The following is a 12630-nucleotide window of genomic DNA, read 5'->3' as shown; positions in this document are numbered from 1 at the left end:
AAAAAATCAGGAAATCTCTGTACTTTTCCCACACGAATGTTTGAGCATTACTGATTTGGCCAACAAAGTAGTGACAGAGGAATTTGGGAAGATCTTAAAGACAGGGGGGCAAGAGAGGCAGTTTTCTAGATAACAGATTATACTCTGGCATCCCCCTCAATAGTCAAGAGTTCTTTTAGAATCATAGACTCATAGACTTTAAGGTCAGAAGAGACCATTATGATCAACTAGTCTGACCTCCTGCACAACGCAGGCCACAGAATCTCACCCACCCACTCCTGTAACAAACCCCTAACCTATGTCTGAGCTATTGAAGTCCTCAAATCGTGGTTTAAAGACTTCAAGGTGCAGAGAATCCTCCAGCAAGTGACCAGTGCCCCACGCTGCAGAAGAAGGTGAAAAAAACCCAGGGCCTCTGCCAATCTGCTCTGGAGGAAAATTCCTTCCCGACCCCAAATATGGCGATCAGCTAAACCCTGAGCATGTGGGCAAAACTCACCAGCCAGACACCCAGGAAAGAATTCTCTGTAGTAACTCAGATCCCACCCCATCTAACATCCCATCACAGGCCATCGAGCATATTTACTGCTAAATAGCCAAAGATCAATTAATTGCCAAAAATAGGCTATTCCATCATACCATCCCCTCCATAAACTTATCAAGCTTAGGCTTGAAGCCCGATATGTCTTTTGCCCCCACTGCTCCTCTTGGAAGGCTGTTCCAGAACTTCACTTTTCTGTCACATAGGGAGAATCTCTCACTGCTTGGTTACAGCAGAACTCCTTTAATAACAAAAAGGAGAGGAGATCTCACCAAAAAGAGCTGTCACAAAGATATTCTTAAAATTATTCAGATTGACTAAACATTGCTTTTATCTGCTTACTAGCACTCTAAGCTAAGTTCTACAACCTTGTATTACATTGAATTCCCTGCCATTTAGGCTTATGTATATATTTAAAGAAAGATGGGATGTAATTGTCTATTTTATGAGAAACGTATAACAGAGGGACTTCAAAAAGGACACTTCTGGTGCAAATTCTGAAGAGGCAAAATAGTTAAACTTGAAAGAAAATCAGCAGTGTGCTTCAGAACTGAATAGACCCATGCACACAAAACTCAAGTTCATTAAATCAATTACTGTAATGACGTAGGTCTTTGCTTTGTCCTAACAAGAATACTTATTAACTGGGCTCCATCCACCCACGTATTTGGAACTCATTTTCCACATGTCATTTGAAAAATGATCTTAACATGTATTTTTACTTTTGTGGTTGTTTGCTCTGAGCAGTTGTCATTCTGGATTTCAGTTCACTTGTTCTGACAGAGCAACCACAAATTCTGTTTTGCTAGTTCAGATTATTTCCCCAAAGTCACCATTTGATTTTTTGGAGTGATCTGTTAGAGATTACGATAACTAATCCATTTCTACTGATCTGTTGTAGACTACCGTAATTGACTATGTGAAGCCATCAGATCTCAAAAAGGACATGAATGAGACCTTCAAGGAGAAGTTCCCTCACATCAAGTTAACCCTCAGTAAAATAAGAAGGTACTGTGCAGAATGACATGCAATTTCAGCCTGCCACAGCATGCAACTAGAGTCACCTTTTAGTGGAATTGTTGCCATTGACCATTAAGGAAATCACAATAATAACTGATTTTCAGAAACAACGACCTTCAAAGGCACAGAATAAATCAGACACTTGCTTTGACTCGTGAGCGGAGTAAATAAGACAGGGAAGTCTAGAGTCTGTTTCTGGATATAGAATTCTTGCCAATTAAGTATAAAAAAAAAAAAAAAAAAAAAAAAAAAAAACCTAAAGGGATGGTGGATGTGAGCTGGACAGCCACTATATTCTGTGGGCCATAACGATGACAGAAAATCTCAGAGCTCATGGTACTAAAAGCTTAGTCAGACTTTAAGGAAGGGGGATATTAGATTCTGTGTGTACCCAAATAATGCAGCGACACGGTAGGATTGGGTTAGGAAACGTTGAGATAATAGACTGTGATAGAGATGACCCAGCACTTACCATTTTAGAGATAGGGTTTCCCTTCTACTCAGCGTTGCAGGGAAGATGTAATAAGGAATTGGTGCTTATACCACTATTTCCAACACAGCAGGCTAGAATTATGACTTCAGTCGGATGCAGCTGAAGGAGCTGCTCATTTAAGAGGGAAACACTTTCATTTGAACCTTCAAATTATTATTATTTGCAAGTCCCCAGAGCGTATTTGATGCTTTGTAGAAGTAACGAGGGAAGGAGTACCGGAATAGTTTGAAGAGCTTACCAATTAAATGTGACAGGATACAAAATGTGTCAGACAGAAAAGGGGAAAGAGGAGAGAAAAGGGCAACGATTACAGTAATTTGATCGCAGCTATTCAGTAAGGCATGTGTATCTTAATGGTTCTGCTACATCATTTTTAGTGATTTAGTAACTTGCTTCTCATAGCTGAAACGCCAGAGTGAATATTTATTGGGGGATTTGATTTATATTAAATAATAGCAAATAGAAACAGAAAGATACCAGCCATGTAAATTGCACTCCCCCACCCACCCAACTCCTGTTCGCTTGCGCATGAAAGTCCCTCACAGGAAAGTTGTTTTAAAAGAAAGCGTCTCTTGCTTTAATCTGTGAATTCTGGGTCAGCTCACACAGCATGTCTGTCTCTGTGTTCTCTTTCCTCAGCCTCAAGCGAGAGATGCGCAAACTGGCTCAAGAAGAGTGTGGTTTTGAGGAGCCCACTGTGGCCATGGCCTTTGTCTACTTTGAGAAACTTGCTCTCAAAGGGAAACTAAACAAGCAGAACAGAAAGCTTTGTGCTGGAGCGTGTGTCCTACTAGCAGCCAAAATTGGCAGTGACCTCAGAAAACATGAAGTTAAACATCTTATAGATGTAAGTATCCTTCGGCTGCTAGTGTTTTCCACAGCAGAAGTTCCCAAACTCTGGTTCTCAGAGCTGGATAACAACATGGTCTCGGCAGTCCTCATGGCTTCCAGTTGCTAAACCAGATTCAGATTTAGACAACAACTAAATACGTCCTTAATATATGTTGTGTGTGTGCGCGTGCGCACACGTGCAATTCTGATAGATGCGCCAGGGAAGTTACTTCATCACAAGAGGAAGGGGGTGGTCAGTGCAGTCACAACTGGCTGGGAAGGTTAATCAATGCGACTAAATGGCTGCGAGGTCTCCACGAGACACTAAGACAACATGGTGTGCCTGATAAAGAAATTTGAGACTCCCCCAATCCTATAACTCTGGTTTCATTCAGCAAATTCAATTTTCAGGTGATAGAATGCTATTTCCATCACAGCACTTGATGCGTGAATCACCTTCTCCAGAGTTAAGTGTTCTGTCTTCTGACCCTTTCCATAACTAGGTTTTAATTAAATAAGAGAGGGAAGAAAATGTTCTAAGGCTCTAATCCAGAAACTACTTAAATGCTGAGCTTGTATAACTACAGAAGAACTAGAGGTCGAGGGCCAGATCCTTGGCTTCAGCCAAACAACACATGGTGCTTGACCCAAGGGAATTCAGGAGCGGGGGTGCAGAAGTGGCTTAAACCACCTTTTATGTCAGCTTGATTGAGAACACTGAGCTGGTTTGGCAGTCCTCTTAAGTTAGAATAGCCTCAGGGCACCTGAAAAAAAAGACTGCAGCAGCAGCTGAAGATCTGGTCCTGGGACAGCTTCCCCTCTGATGCTCTGACTGAGTGGATACTGAGCTTCCCTTTAGGCTTGGTTGTTCACTCTATCAAAGTCAACAAAAGTCTACCACAAAGTCAACAAAAAGTGAAATGGGCAGGTCAGAAGTGGAAAAAAAATCAAACCCCAAAACAACTGACTGCATTCCACTAGTGTATAAATCCAAGAGAAACAGAAGAACAGACAAATTATAGCAGAAAGCCACCTATGAAACCAGTATCTTCTCCTCTTGGGGGTAGTGCAGCTTCCATTCTTCATGGTTTGATTATTGTTGCACGTGTCACCTTGTGCCTCTGAGGTATTAAAAGGCTCAAACAGATTTAGTATTAACATGGGAATAATTTTTTTAAAATTCCTTTTTCTCCCCACAATAGCGTAGTACAACATACCGTCTCAAATCACAACAAAAACCCTACAGTCATCAGCTGAGGACCCCTCTTGTGAATAGATGTAATTAATAAAATTATCTGGCAGATGTGATAATTCTGTTAGGAAAGTCACCAACATTTGTGTCAAGCTTTTGAGAGGGAGTATGTGAGCGCAGTTGTGCCTTACCTCCCTCAGAGCCTGATTTCATCGTTGTTCATGGCTCAATAGTCACTGCAAGAAAACCAGATTTAGTTTTTCTGCTAAAAGAAAGAAATGGAATGAATGAAAATGCCACTTGTGCACCATTTATGGCTTATTAAAAAAAAAAAAAACACCTGTTCAGGTGAGTGTCTTAGAGTGAACGAACTGCCCTTCTAGTAAGAAATTAGTATGATTTGTTGGTTCTGGTAGCTGGTCGCCTACGGACTTATTTATTAAACCTCAAATTGGACTTTTTTTTTTTTTAAACTTCTCTGTGTTACAGAAACTGGAAGAGAAGTTCCGACTGAACAGGCGAGAGCTGATAGCCTTCGAATTTCCAGTGTTAGTGGCCTTGGAATTTGCTCTCCATCTGCCTGAACACGAAGTGATGCCACATTATAGACGTTTGATCCAGAATTCCTAGCACAGGCTACCCTTCCAGGAAGGGGTCTTAAGACTGTTTCTATTCAGCATTATCAAGCTGTAGTTACTACTGGAAATGCAAAAATAGGACTCAATACCAAACTTCTCTCTCTCTTCAAATACACAATTTTTCCAGCAGCAAATGGGGAACACTGCATTGAATTTCCTAAGACTCTCAGACTAAATGAATTCATGTAGTGTTTACTACTCAGAGCAGGTGAGGAATGAGATGCATATTAATGAAGAACTAATAACTGATGCCGGAACTGGGGGGAAAACAAAAACTTACCACGGGGACCAAAGGAGTAAAATTAGTTACCCATATCAGTCATGCAAGAACAAAAATTAAACGACAGCCTCCATTCCCATCTGTCTTACAATCATCTGTACACTTTGCAAGCTAGTCAAGTGCATTCTTATAGTGCTCTGCTACAGACTTGCTCCGACTTACAAAATGACTTATTAACGTTGTGGAAAAGCTTTTAAAAAGATATCTTCACTGTGTCAAAAAGAGTGTGCCAATTTATTTTTGTACCTGCTATTGGAAGTGCACTTTTTCCTGTGGGGTGCCTGTGTGTGTGACATTGATTTGGTTTTGGTCCACGTGGGCTGGTTTGGCTGTTTGAGAGGATATCATTTACTGATGCTGAAGACCAAGGGGACTTTCCGTGTTTACTTCTTGAAAACATAACTACTGGAAAAGTAGTAAATGGGATCATTTTTGGTCACTTGTTTTTTATCCCTGATTTTTCAACATCTTTTACCTTTCTGAAGATTACACTACAACTGCAAGAGATGAATCAGCAGCTGACCATATGTTTCAGTCTTGCATATGGTAAAGAGGAAAGCATTTAGTTTGTGATTTACATGTAATAGTTTTTAAATGTCTTGTGTTAAGCCACATGCATATTTTTAACCTTCGCACTTTTCCCACTGTGGAGATGGTTAGACTTGCACTTTGTAGTGTTGTATTTCTGTGCTCTATGTTAGAGTGCATAAGCAGCACATTTATTGTGCTACATCTTAAACAGTATTTTATAAAATCAAGAGTAGGGCTGAGCAGTATAATTGGTGTCTTAAGGCTTTGATAGGGGAGACGCCTCATGTTGGTAAATTTTAGTTTTTAAATATTGTTGACTGCAAAATTTAATCAATGGCCATTTAAATTGTTACATACGGTCCAGTACCTTTATAGACATTGCAGTACTGGAGTTTTAACAGTTTGTTTTCTGCAATTTACATGGTTCTGGCTGGACAACCAGAAAAGCTGGACAGAATCACTCTAGCTCTCCAGTATTATATATGCTATGCTCACATGCTGAAGGACATGTATTAAAGAATTAAATTATTTTTATATATCTATCTATAACTGATGCCCAAGCTACTCCAACTGCTGATCCACTTGATCCCCATCATGCCTGAAACAAACTCCAATAAAATCAAATACTTAACCTCTGTGGTGTACAAAAATTAATCTGAAAACAAATCTCAGCTAGGAAACTCCAACTGCAGCTTTATCTCTATATGTTGGCGAGGGTTTGTTCGTGGTATGGAAATGACAAAGGAGTGGGACAAACAAAGATATAAACACACTAATCTTTGCTTTCACTTATTTTAAGCTATTTGATGTTTTCCTCAGCTATACCAGGAATCACCTCAGTCAAAGGTCCTAACAGAAATGTGAACCAGTCTTTTTTGTAGCCCTATCCCTTTAATCCTAGCGTGGCAACAAGAACAGCTGCCTGAAAAGATTGCTCTGTAGAACGTGGAAAGTTCGTAGAAAAAGAGTTAGGATGAATAGGAATTTTGTTGCTCCTTCTCCATTTTAAAAGAGTTACTTACAAGTATCTCAAAACTGCAATAAAACGTCCTCTCTGTAGACTGTATATAAAAACAAAAGTAATTAGATTCCAACCTGATTTGGAAAGAGGGGGAGGAGAGAGAATGAAATGGTGCCTCTAAGATGTGCTCCAGCATTGCTGAAATCCCAGCATTGCTCATTCACTGGAAAGACATGACACTAGGTTCCCCCATCAGACATGCTACTGTTCCTTGATTCTGCCAGCCTGCTCCATTCTTCTAAGGAGGCAAAGAACTGAAGAACGCAAAAGGCCTGTGCAGAATTTGTTTTGTAATGATTACATTTCAATACGCTGCCTGCTTAGTCAAGTAGTAGGCCAGTGTCAGATGCACAGATTCACAAACCAAAACAAGGGTGGCATGTCTAAAATTAATCCTTTCAGCCTTGCCCGGGTCCCTTTAATTTAAATCATGTATATAAATTCCAGCTTTTTTCACTAAAGAGCTTTGTTGTTAATAATGGGACTGTCTAAAAATACAAGGAAGTCTTACCTGTGTATAAAAACTTCATTTGCCTTGAGTTTGGTTTTCATATTGCTTTATAGTTTGGCTGGGAGAAAGGGTATTGTAACTGAAAAATACTGACTGAAGGATGACAGCAGTCACTAGAGATGTTATTGAATCATATTTTCATGTCTATTGTCTTTGCTAATGCTACCTAGCCCAGCTCTACAGTTTACATAGGTTTCTGGGGTGAAATCTGATTGCTGGAGACTTTCTGCTTTTATTTGGAATAATGTTCAGCTACAGTTTGGATGTTGAATAAATATTTAAAAGATAAAAATGTTGCACTGTTCACTTAGGAACATATAAAGCCATATTGATACTAAACATCAAAGCACAAAGCTTGGTCAGTATAATTATGGTTAAGCCAAAGGATTGTATTTCCCCTTTCTCTCCCCAGGCCTGTGAAGACACAAGCTGAAGCGATAAAGGAAATCTGTACCAAACAAAAAATTATGGTTGTTTGCCTTTGTCTTGTACGGAAATGATAGCCGATTCACAAAATTTTAGTTTTTATTTAAAGTGGGTCAGGAAATAATTCATTCCATATCATTCATAATATTTTGGAATTATGTAACATACACTTTACCATACAGAGGTTTAAATAAATAAAAAAGCAGGTATGTTCCCCCAGTAACAGCAAGTAAAACTATTCAGTGCTATCACTTGTGTGTTGAAGAGGGGTTTTTATTGCAGTTGTTGTTGTCTTCCTCTGGGACATAGAAAGCTACTTGCTTCTGCTGCCATTTCTGGCATCTTCTGCCAATTTTCTGTTCTTCTGTAACTTGCAAGAAGGAGGAAAGAAAAGCAGTCGCAACTAACAAAACCTTCAACCCCAAACCCGTTGTCAACATAGGAACATGAACTTACGTAAGCCCTAATGTTGAGCTTCTTCTAAACAGGTGGACTTTTTTTACACTGTTGACTTCAGCGGGGCTCCAGGCTGGCACAGTGATCTGCTTGCATGGAACGTGTAGCGGGACTGTGGCCTTAATGGCGTTTAGGCCATCCTTAGCTCTTACCTTTTCACTTTAGTGTAAGGAGTTTGCATGAAGAAAATCCAGTGTACAAAAATCCAGAAGTATGCACACCATAAACCTTTGAAAAAGGAATTTATTACTGTAATAACCGCCTGAAAGGGAGGTTAATATATTTGTGAATAATGGAGATGATTAGTAAATTCCTGCATGGCAGAGCTGTGCTGCTGAAGAGCAAATACTGGGTTTTCAATAACAGGTGTTAGCAAAACAAGACTAAAGGGAAATAGTATGCTATGAAAAATTGCCAGGTGTCAGTAGAGCAGAGAAGAAAAACTCCCAGGGGGTAGCAGTGAGAGAGAATCCTTCTGAAAGCAACAATCTGTCAATATTTATGAAGCAGGAGTTACTGAAAATGAGTTTGAGATGGTTTAAATGGCTTTGAAGCTGCAAATGGGATGGTTCTAGTTCAACCAGAAGGTTAAAAAGGCTCAGACACAAAACAACTCTCTCTTCGGCTGCCGTCTACTCTCTGATCTAGGAGTAGGGTTCCCAGCTCACACAGACGTACTTGTACTAGCTCTCATCTGATCTAGCACACCAAGAGCAGTAGTAGTGTAGTCGCAGTAGCATGGGGGCGGCAGCATGTGCTAGCTGCCCCGAGTACAAACCCCACGGCTAGGGGCTCGGGGCTGTTAGCATGTGCTGCCACCGGTGTTACCGTAAGCCACTATTTTTAGCATGCTCGTTCAGATGAGAGCTCGCACAAGTATGTCTGTGCAAGCAGGGAATCACACCCTTAGCTCGTAGTGTAGAGTCTAGACATAGCCTTATTTCACCTGTGTGACCTATAGTACGTCTTGTATTCCTACCCCCAAAGTCCCTAAACCCTTAAACTCTTGTGGCAAAATGGATAAATGTGAAGTGAAAAATGTACCAGGCCTGATCCAAAGACTACCATTGAGTTCAATGGGCTTTGGATCTGGCCCTCTATAGACACAAGGCTGCCAAGTGTCATGCATTTCCATAGCTCAGTTGAATTTGCACACATTCAGCTGGACTGTAGGAATGGGCTCTAACTGCATCTCATGGCCATCTGAGGCTGCTGTGGATCCTGCCTGGTTGAGCCTGCCTGACCCACACCTGGTGTGCTTGGCACAAAGGGGCAGGGCCCCAGGATGTTTCTGGGGAAAGCCCAGGCCTTGTGCTGTGTCAGGGTCAGGTACAGCCCCACCACTGAGTCAGTGTCCCAGGGATGGGGGGGGCTGCAGGATGATCTCCCACCTTTATGCAGCCTGTGCTCCCCACTGCTGCGCTGGAGCCTCTGCATTTATTTATTGACAAATAAAACTTGCAGAATTTTAAAATGTTGTGTGCAGAATTTTTAGTTTTTTGGTGCAGAATGCCCTCAGGAGTATAACGTCGTTTCTCCAGCTCTTATATCCTGTGGAGCAACTTCCCTCTCAGTCTGAATCTCTCAGCTTCCCTGCAGCACCTCAGTGATGTGCCGGAGGCAGCAATCAGGAGTCCCTCCCTTGTTGAAGTGCCAACACCAAACTGCCAAGAAGACTGGAATGATTTCCTCCCCTTCTGGTGATACTGCTCTGGACATAAGTGTAGGATTCATAAAGGTTTATGCGCTTGGCAACATTCAGGGCACACCCGGAGTGTTGTGTAGGAGTAGTGCACACACAGCTCCTTTCAAGGGCATCAACCTTGGAATCTCGCCAAGATGATATGTATCGTGGGAAGCCTCTCAGGACTGGGCTCAAGGCCCGAGAGCAAGGAATGCGGTAGATAGAAATTGGTAAATAAGAATGTTAAACAAAGCCAGTGTATTCCTTTTATCTGTTGGAGAATGTAATGCGCGGGGGGAGAGAGAGAGAATAAAGGGGAAGGTGGAAAGCTGACAGGGGGAAGCCCGTTAGCAGAGACCAGCCTGCTTGCTTGCTAAAAGCTGTGTTCTGTCTTGTCATTGAACCGCCACAACTGGCGCCCAAACGTGGGGCCCTCAGCACTCACCTCGCCCGGCAAGGGTTTCAGACGCGTCACTCATCCACTTCGTGGATCCCGGTGAGTATTTTTCATTGTGGTAAGTATGGGAAGCTCCCTCTCTGCTTTGCAAGTGCAGCACCGCAATGAGCTACAGTATTTGCTGCATAAGGCTCATCATGACTGCCCCACTCGAGAACTCACTCTCCTGCTACAGGAGGTGAGTGCCCAATGCCCGTGGTACCCTGAAGCCGGAACCCTTAAGCTAGCGGACTGGGAGCGGTTGGGCCAGACATTGCACAAAGAGCCTCGGGCGTCCGTGCAGGCTTTACATGCCTGGCACCTCTGCCGCGACGCGATACAGCGTGTCGCCTCGGACAGGCCCTCCCTTGCGAGGCTGGTGATCTCGCCACGCCCGTCCGCTCCTGCAGCCACCCCCACTCCTACCGATGCAACACAGTGTGTCGCCTCAGAAAGACCCTCTCCCGCACCAATAGAGGGGCTGCCAATCCCACCACCCCCGTCCGCTCCTGCAACCATCCCTCCCCCTGCTTCACCCCCAGTGCCTCTATTACCACCGCCTCCCTGGCCTTCCCCACCAGAGCCGGTGTGTGATTACCCTCCGCCCGTGGGGCCCCATGCTCCGGGGCCCCCCGGGGGGTCGTCTGCGTCTGCTCAGAGGCTTTCGCTGGTGCAACAAATGGTTCACGCAGCGAAGACCCGCTCAGATCTTACAGCAGAGGAGCTGGCTGATCTGGTCTCAGTTTGTCCTGTGACCTGGCAGGATGATGGCCAGGGCAACCAGGTTGCAGACTGGGTCAGTTTGCCTTACTCGGTGATCAGAGAGGTAAAGAAAGCAATTCGCGAGTTCGGCCTGACTAGCACGTATGTGCGTGGTCTCATTGAAGGGATAGGTACTGGGTACACCCTGATCCCTGAAGATTGGAAGGCGCTGTTGCGCATGATGCTGACACCTAGTCAGTATGTTATTTGGCTTAGTGAGTATCGGCAGATGGCGGAACGCCAAGCCCAGGTATATAGAGAGCAAGGTGTCATTTATGAGCACTTGGCAGGGGAGGGACAGTTTGCTACTGTTCAGCTACAGTCTCAACTCCCTCAGGCCGTCTTCCCCATTATTTCCGCCTGCGCCCAGCATGCTTTCCGGAAGGTCCCGGATTCGGGCAGGCCTACTAAAAGCTTTGCCAGTATCCGTCAGGGTGCATCAGAGTCCTTTATGGATTTTACCAACAGATTGCAGGAGGCTATCCTCCGACAGGTGGATAACCCTGCGGCAGCTCAGGAGATCCTGTTAAAAATGGCGGTTGAAAATGCGAATGAGGATTGCCGCCGTGCTCTCCAGGCTGCACAAGCCTCTGGAATTCTAGAGCTGTCGGACATGCTGCGGGCGTGCCAAAACATCAGAACCCAAGCACATAAGGCTGGAGTTCTGGCTGCCGCCCTGCGAAAAACCGGGAAGGAGGGGAAGCGTTGTTACCGCTGTGGTAAGGAGGGTCACTTTCAGCGGGAGTGCTGCTCATCGACGGCGCCCGCCCGCCCCTCAAAGAAGTGCCCCAAGTGTCGGAAGGGCTATCACTGGGCTAATCAGTGTCGTAGCGGGTCGGGAAACCGCACGACGGGTCCCCCCCGAACCCAGGGCCAAACGGGGGTGTTTCCCACTCAGACAACTGTTCCTCTGCCTTACAATCCATAGATTCCATGAGGGCGGCGACTGCTGGAAGTGCAGGGCTTGATTTGATTATGCAGGAGGACGCTGATTTTCAGTTGCCAGGGGAGGTTTGCGCCATACCTACACAGGTGACGGGACCTCTCCCTGTCGGATTTGTGGGTCTGGTTCTCCCTCGCTCACACGCTGGGAAACAGGGTTTTTTTGTCATCCCAGGAGTCATCGATGCTGATTACACCGGTGTTATTAAGGTTCAGGTGTGGACCCATCTTCCGCAATCGCTCCCGCGTGGACGGTCAATTGCACAATTGATTTTAGTCCCCTATCAGGTGCCAGCCGCAGAGGATCGAACCCGGGGCGGGAACGGCTTTGGATCAACGCTGTCTCAGTCGCCATCTCACAATACGTCCTCTCCACTTGTTGCTCTAACAATGTCGGTCCGCCCCTCGAAACCTCAGTTAACACTTCTTTTAAATAATGTTCCTTTTACAGGGCTGGTGGACACTGGAGCTGACGTTACGGTGATTCGTGATCCGGAGTGGCCAGTCGGTTGGCCAACAGTTCCTTCTAAAGAGTTGTGGGGGATCGGGGGTAGCAAACCCGGGCGCCAAAGTTTGTCTTGGGTCACGGTCTCTAAACCAGGAGGCTGTGCCCTTGCTACAATCCGCCCTTTTGTACTCCCTGTCCACCTCAGTATTTGGGGCCGCGATTTACTTACAAAGCTGGACACCACCCTCGATATTAATATATAATGGCCCAAAATCCTCCCTCACCCACCTTGCCATCCGCATTACCATTGGTATGGCAATCCTTAGAGCCCGTATGGATTGACCAGTGGCCGCTCCCTCTAGAAAAGCTGAAAGCGCTTCATTCACTTGTACAACAATATTTGCATGCACAGCGCTTG

At 44.4% G+C, this 12630-nt stretch overlaps 1 protein-coding gene across 1 annotated transcript in view; it reads left to right on the top strand.

The window, feature by feature from the left end:
* CABLES1 (Cdk5 and Abl enzyme substrate 1) overlaps positions 1-7663 on the top strand; it is a 113827-nt gene extending 106164 nt beyond the window's left edge. The window contains exons 8-10 of the mRNA XM_074944506.1: positions 1443-1549; positions 2694-2901; positions 4567-7663. Of these exons, the coding sequence (XP_074800607.1) occupies positions 1443-1549; positions 2694-2901; positions 4567-4707 (456 nt within the window). The 3' untranslated portion in view covers positions 4708-7663. The remainder of the gene's footprint in view (positions 1-1442; positions 1550-2693; positions 2902-4566) is intronic.
* Positions 7664-12630: the final 4967 nt, after the last annotated feature.

The sequence above is a fragment of the Natator depressus genome, chromosome 2 (genome assembly GCF_965152275.1).
Source record: "Natator depressus isolate rNatDep1 chromosome 2, rNatDep2.hap1, whole genome shotgun sequence".
Classification (NCBI taxonomy): Eukaryota; Metazoa; Chordata; order Testudines; family Cheloniidae; genus Natator; species Natator depressus.
The sequence above is the reverse complement of the archived record's forward strand: the minus strand, read 5'-3'. Positions and strand labels throughout refer to the sequence as shown.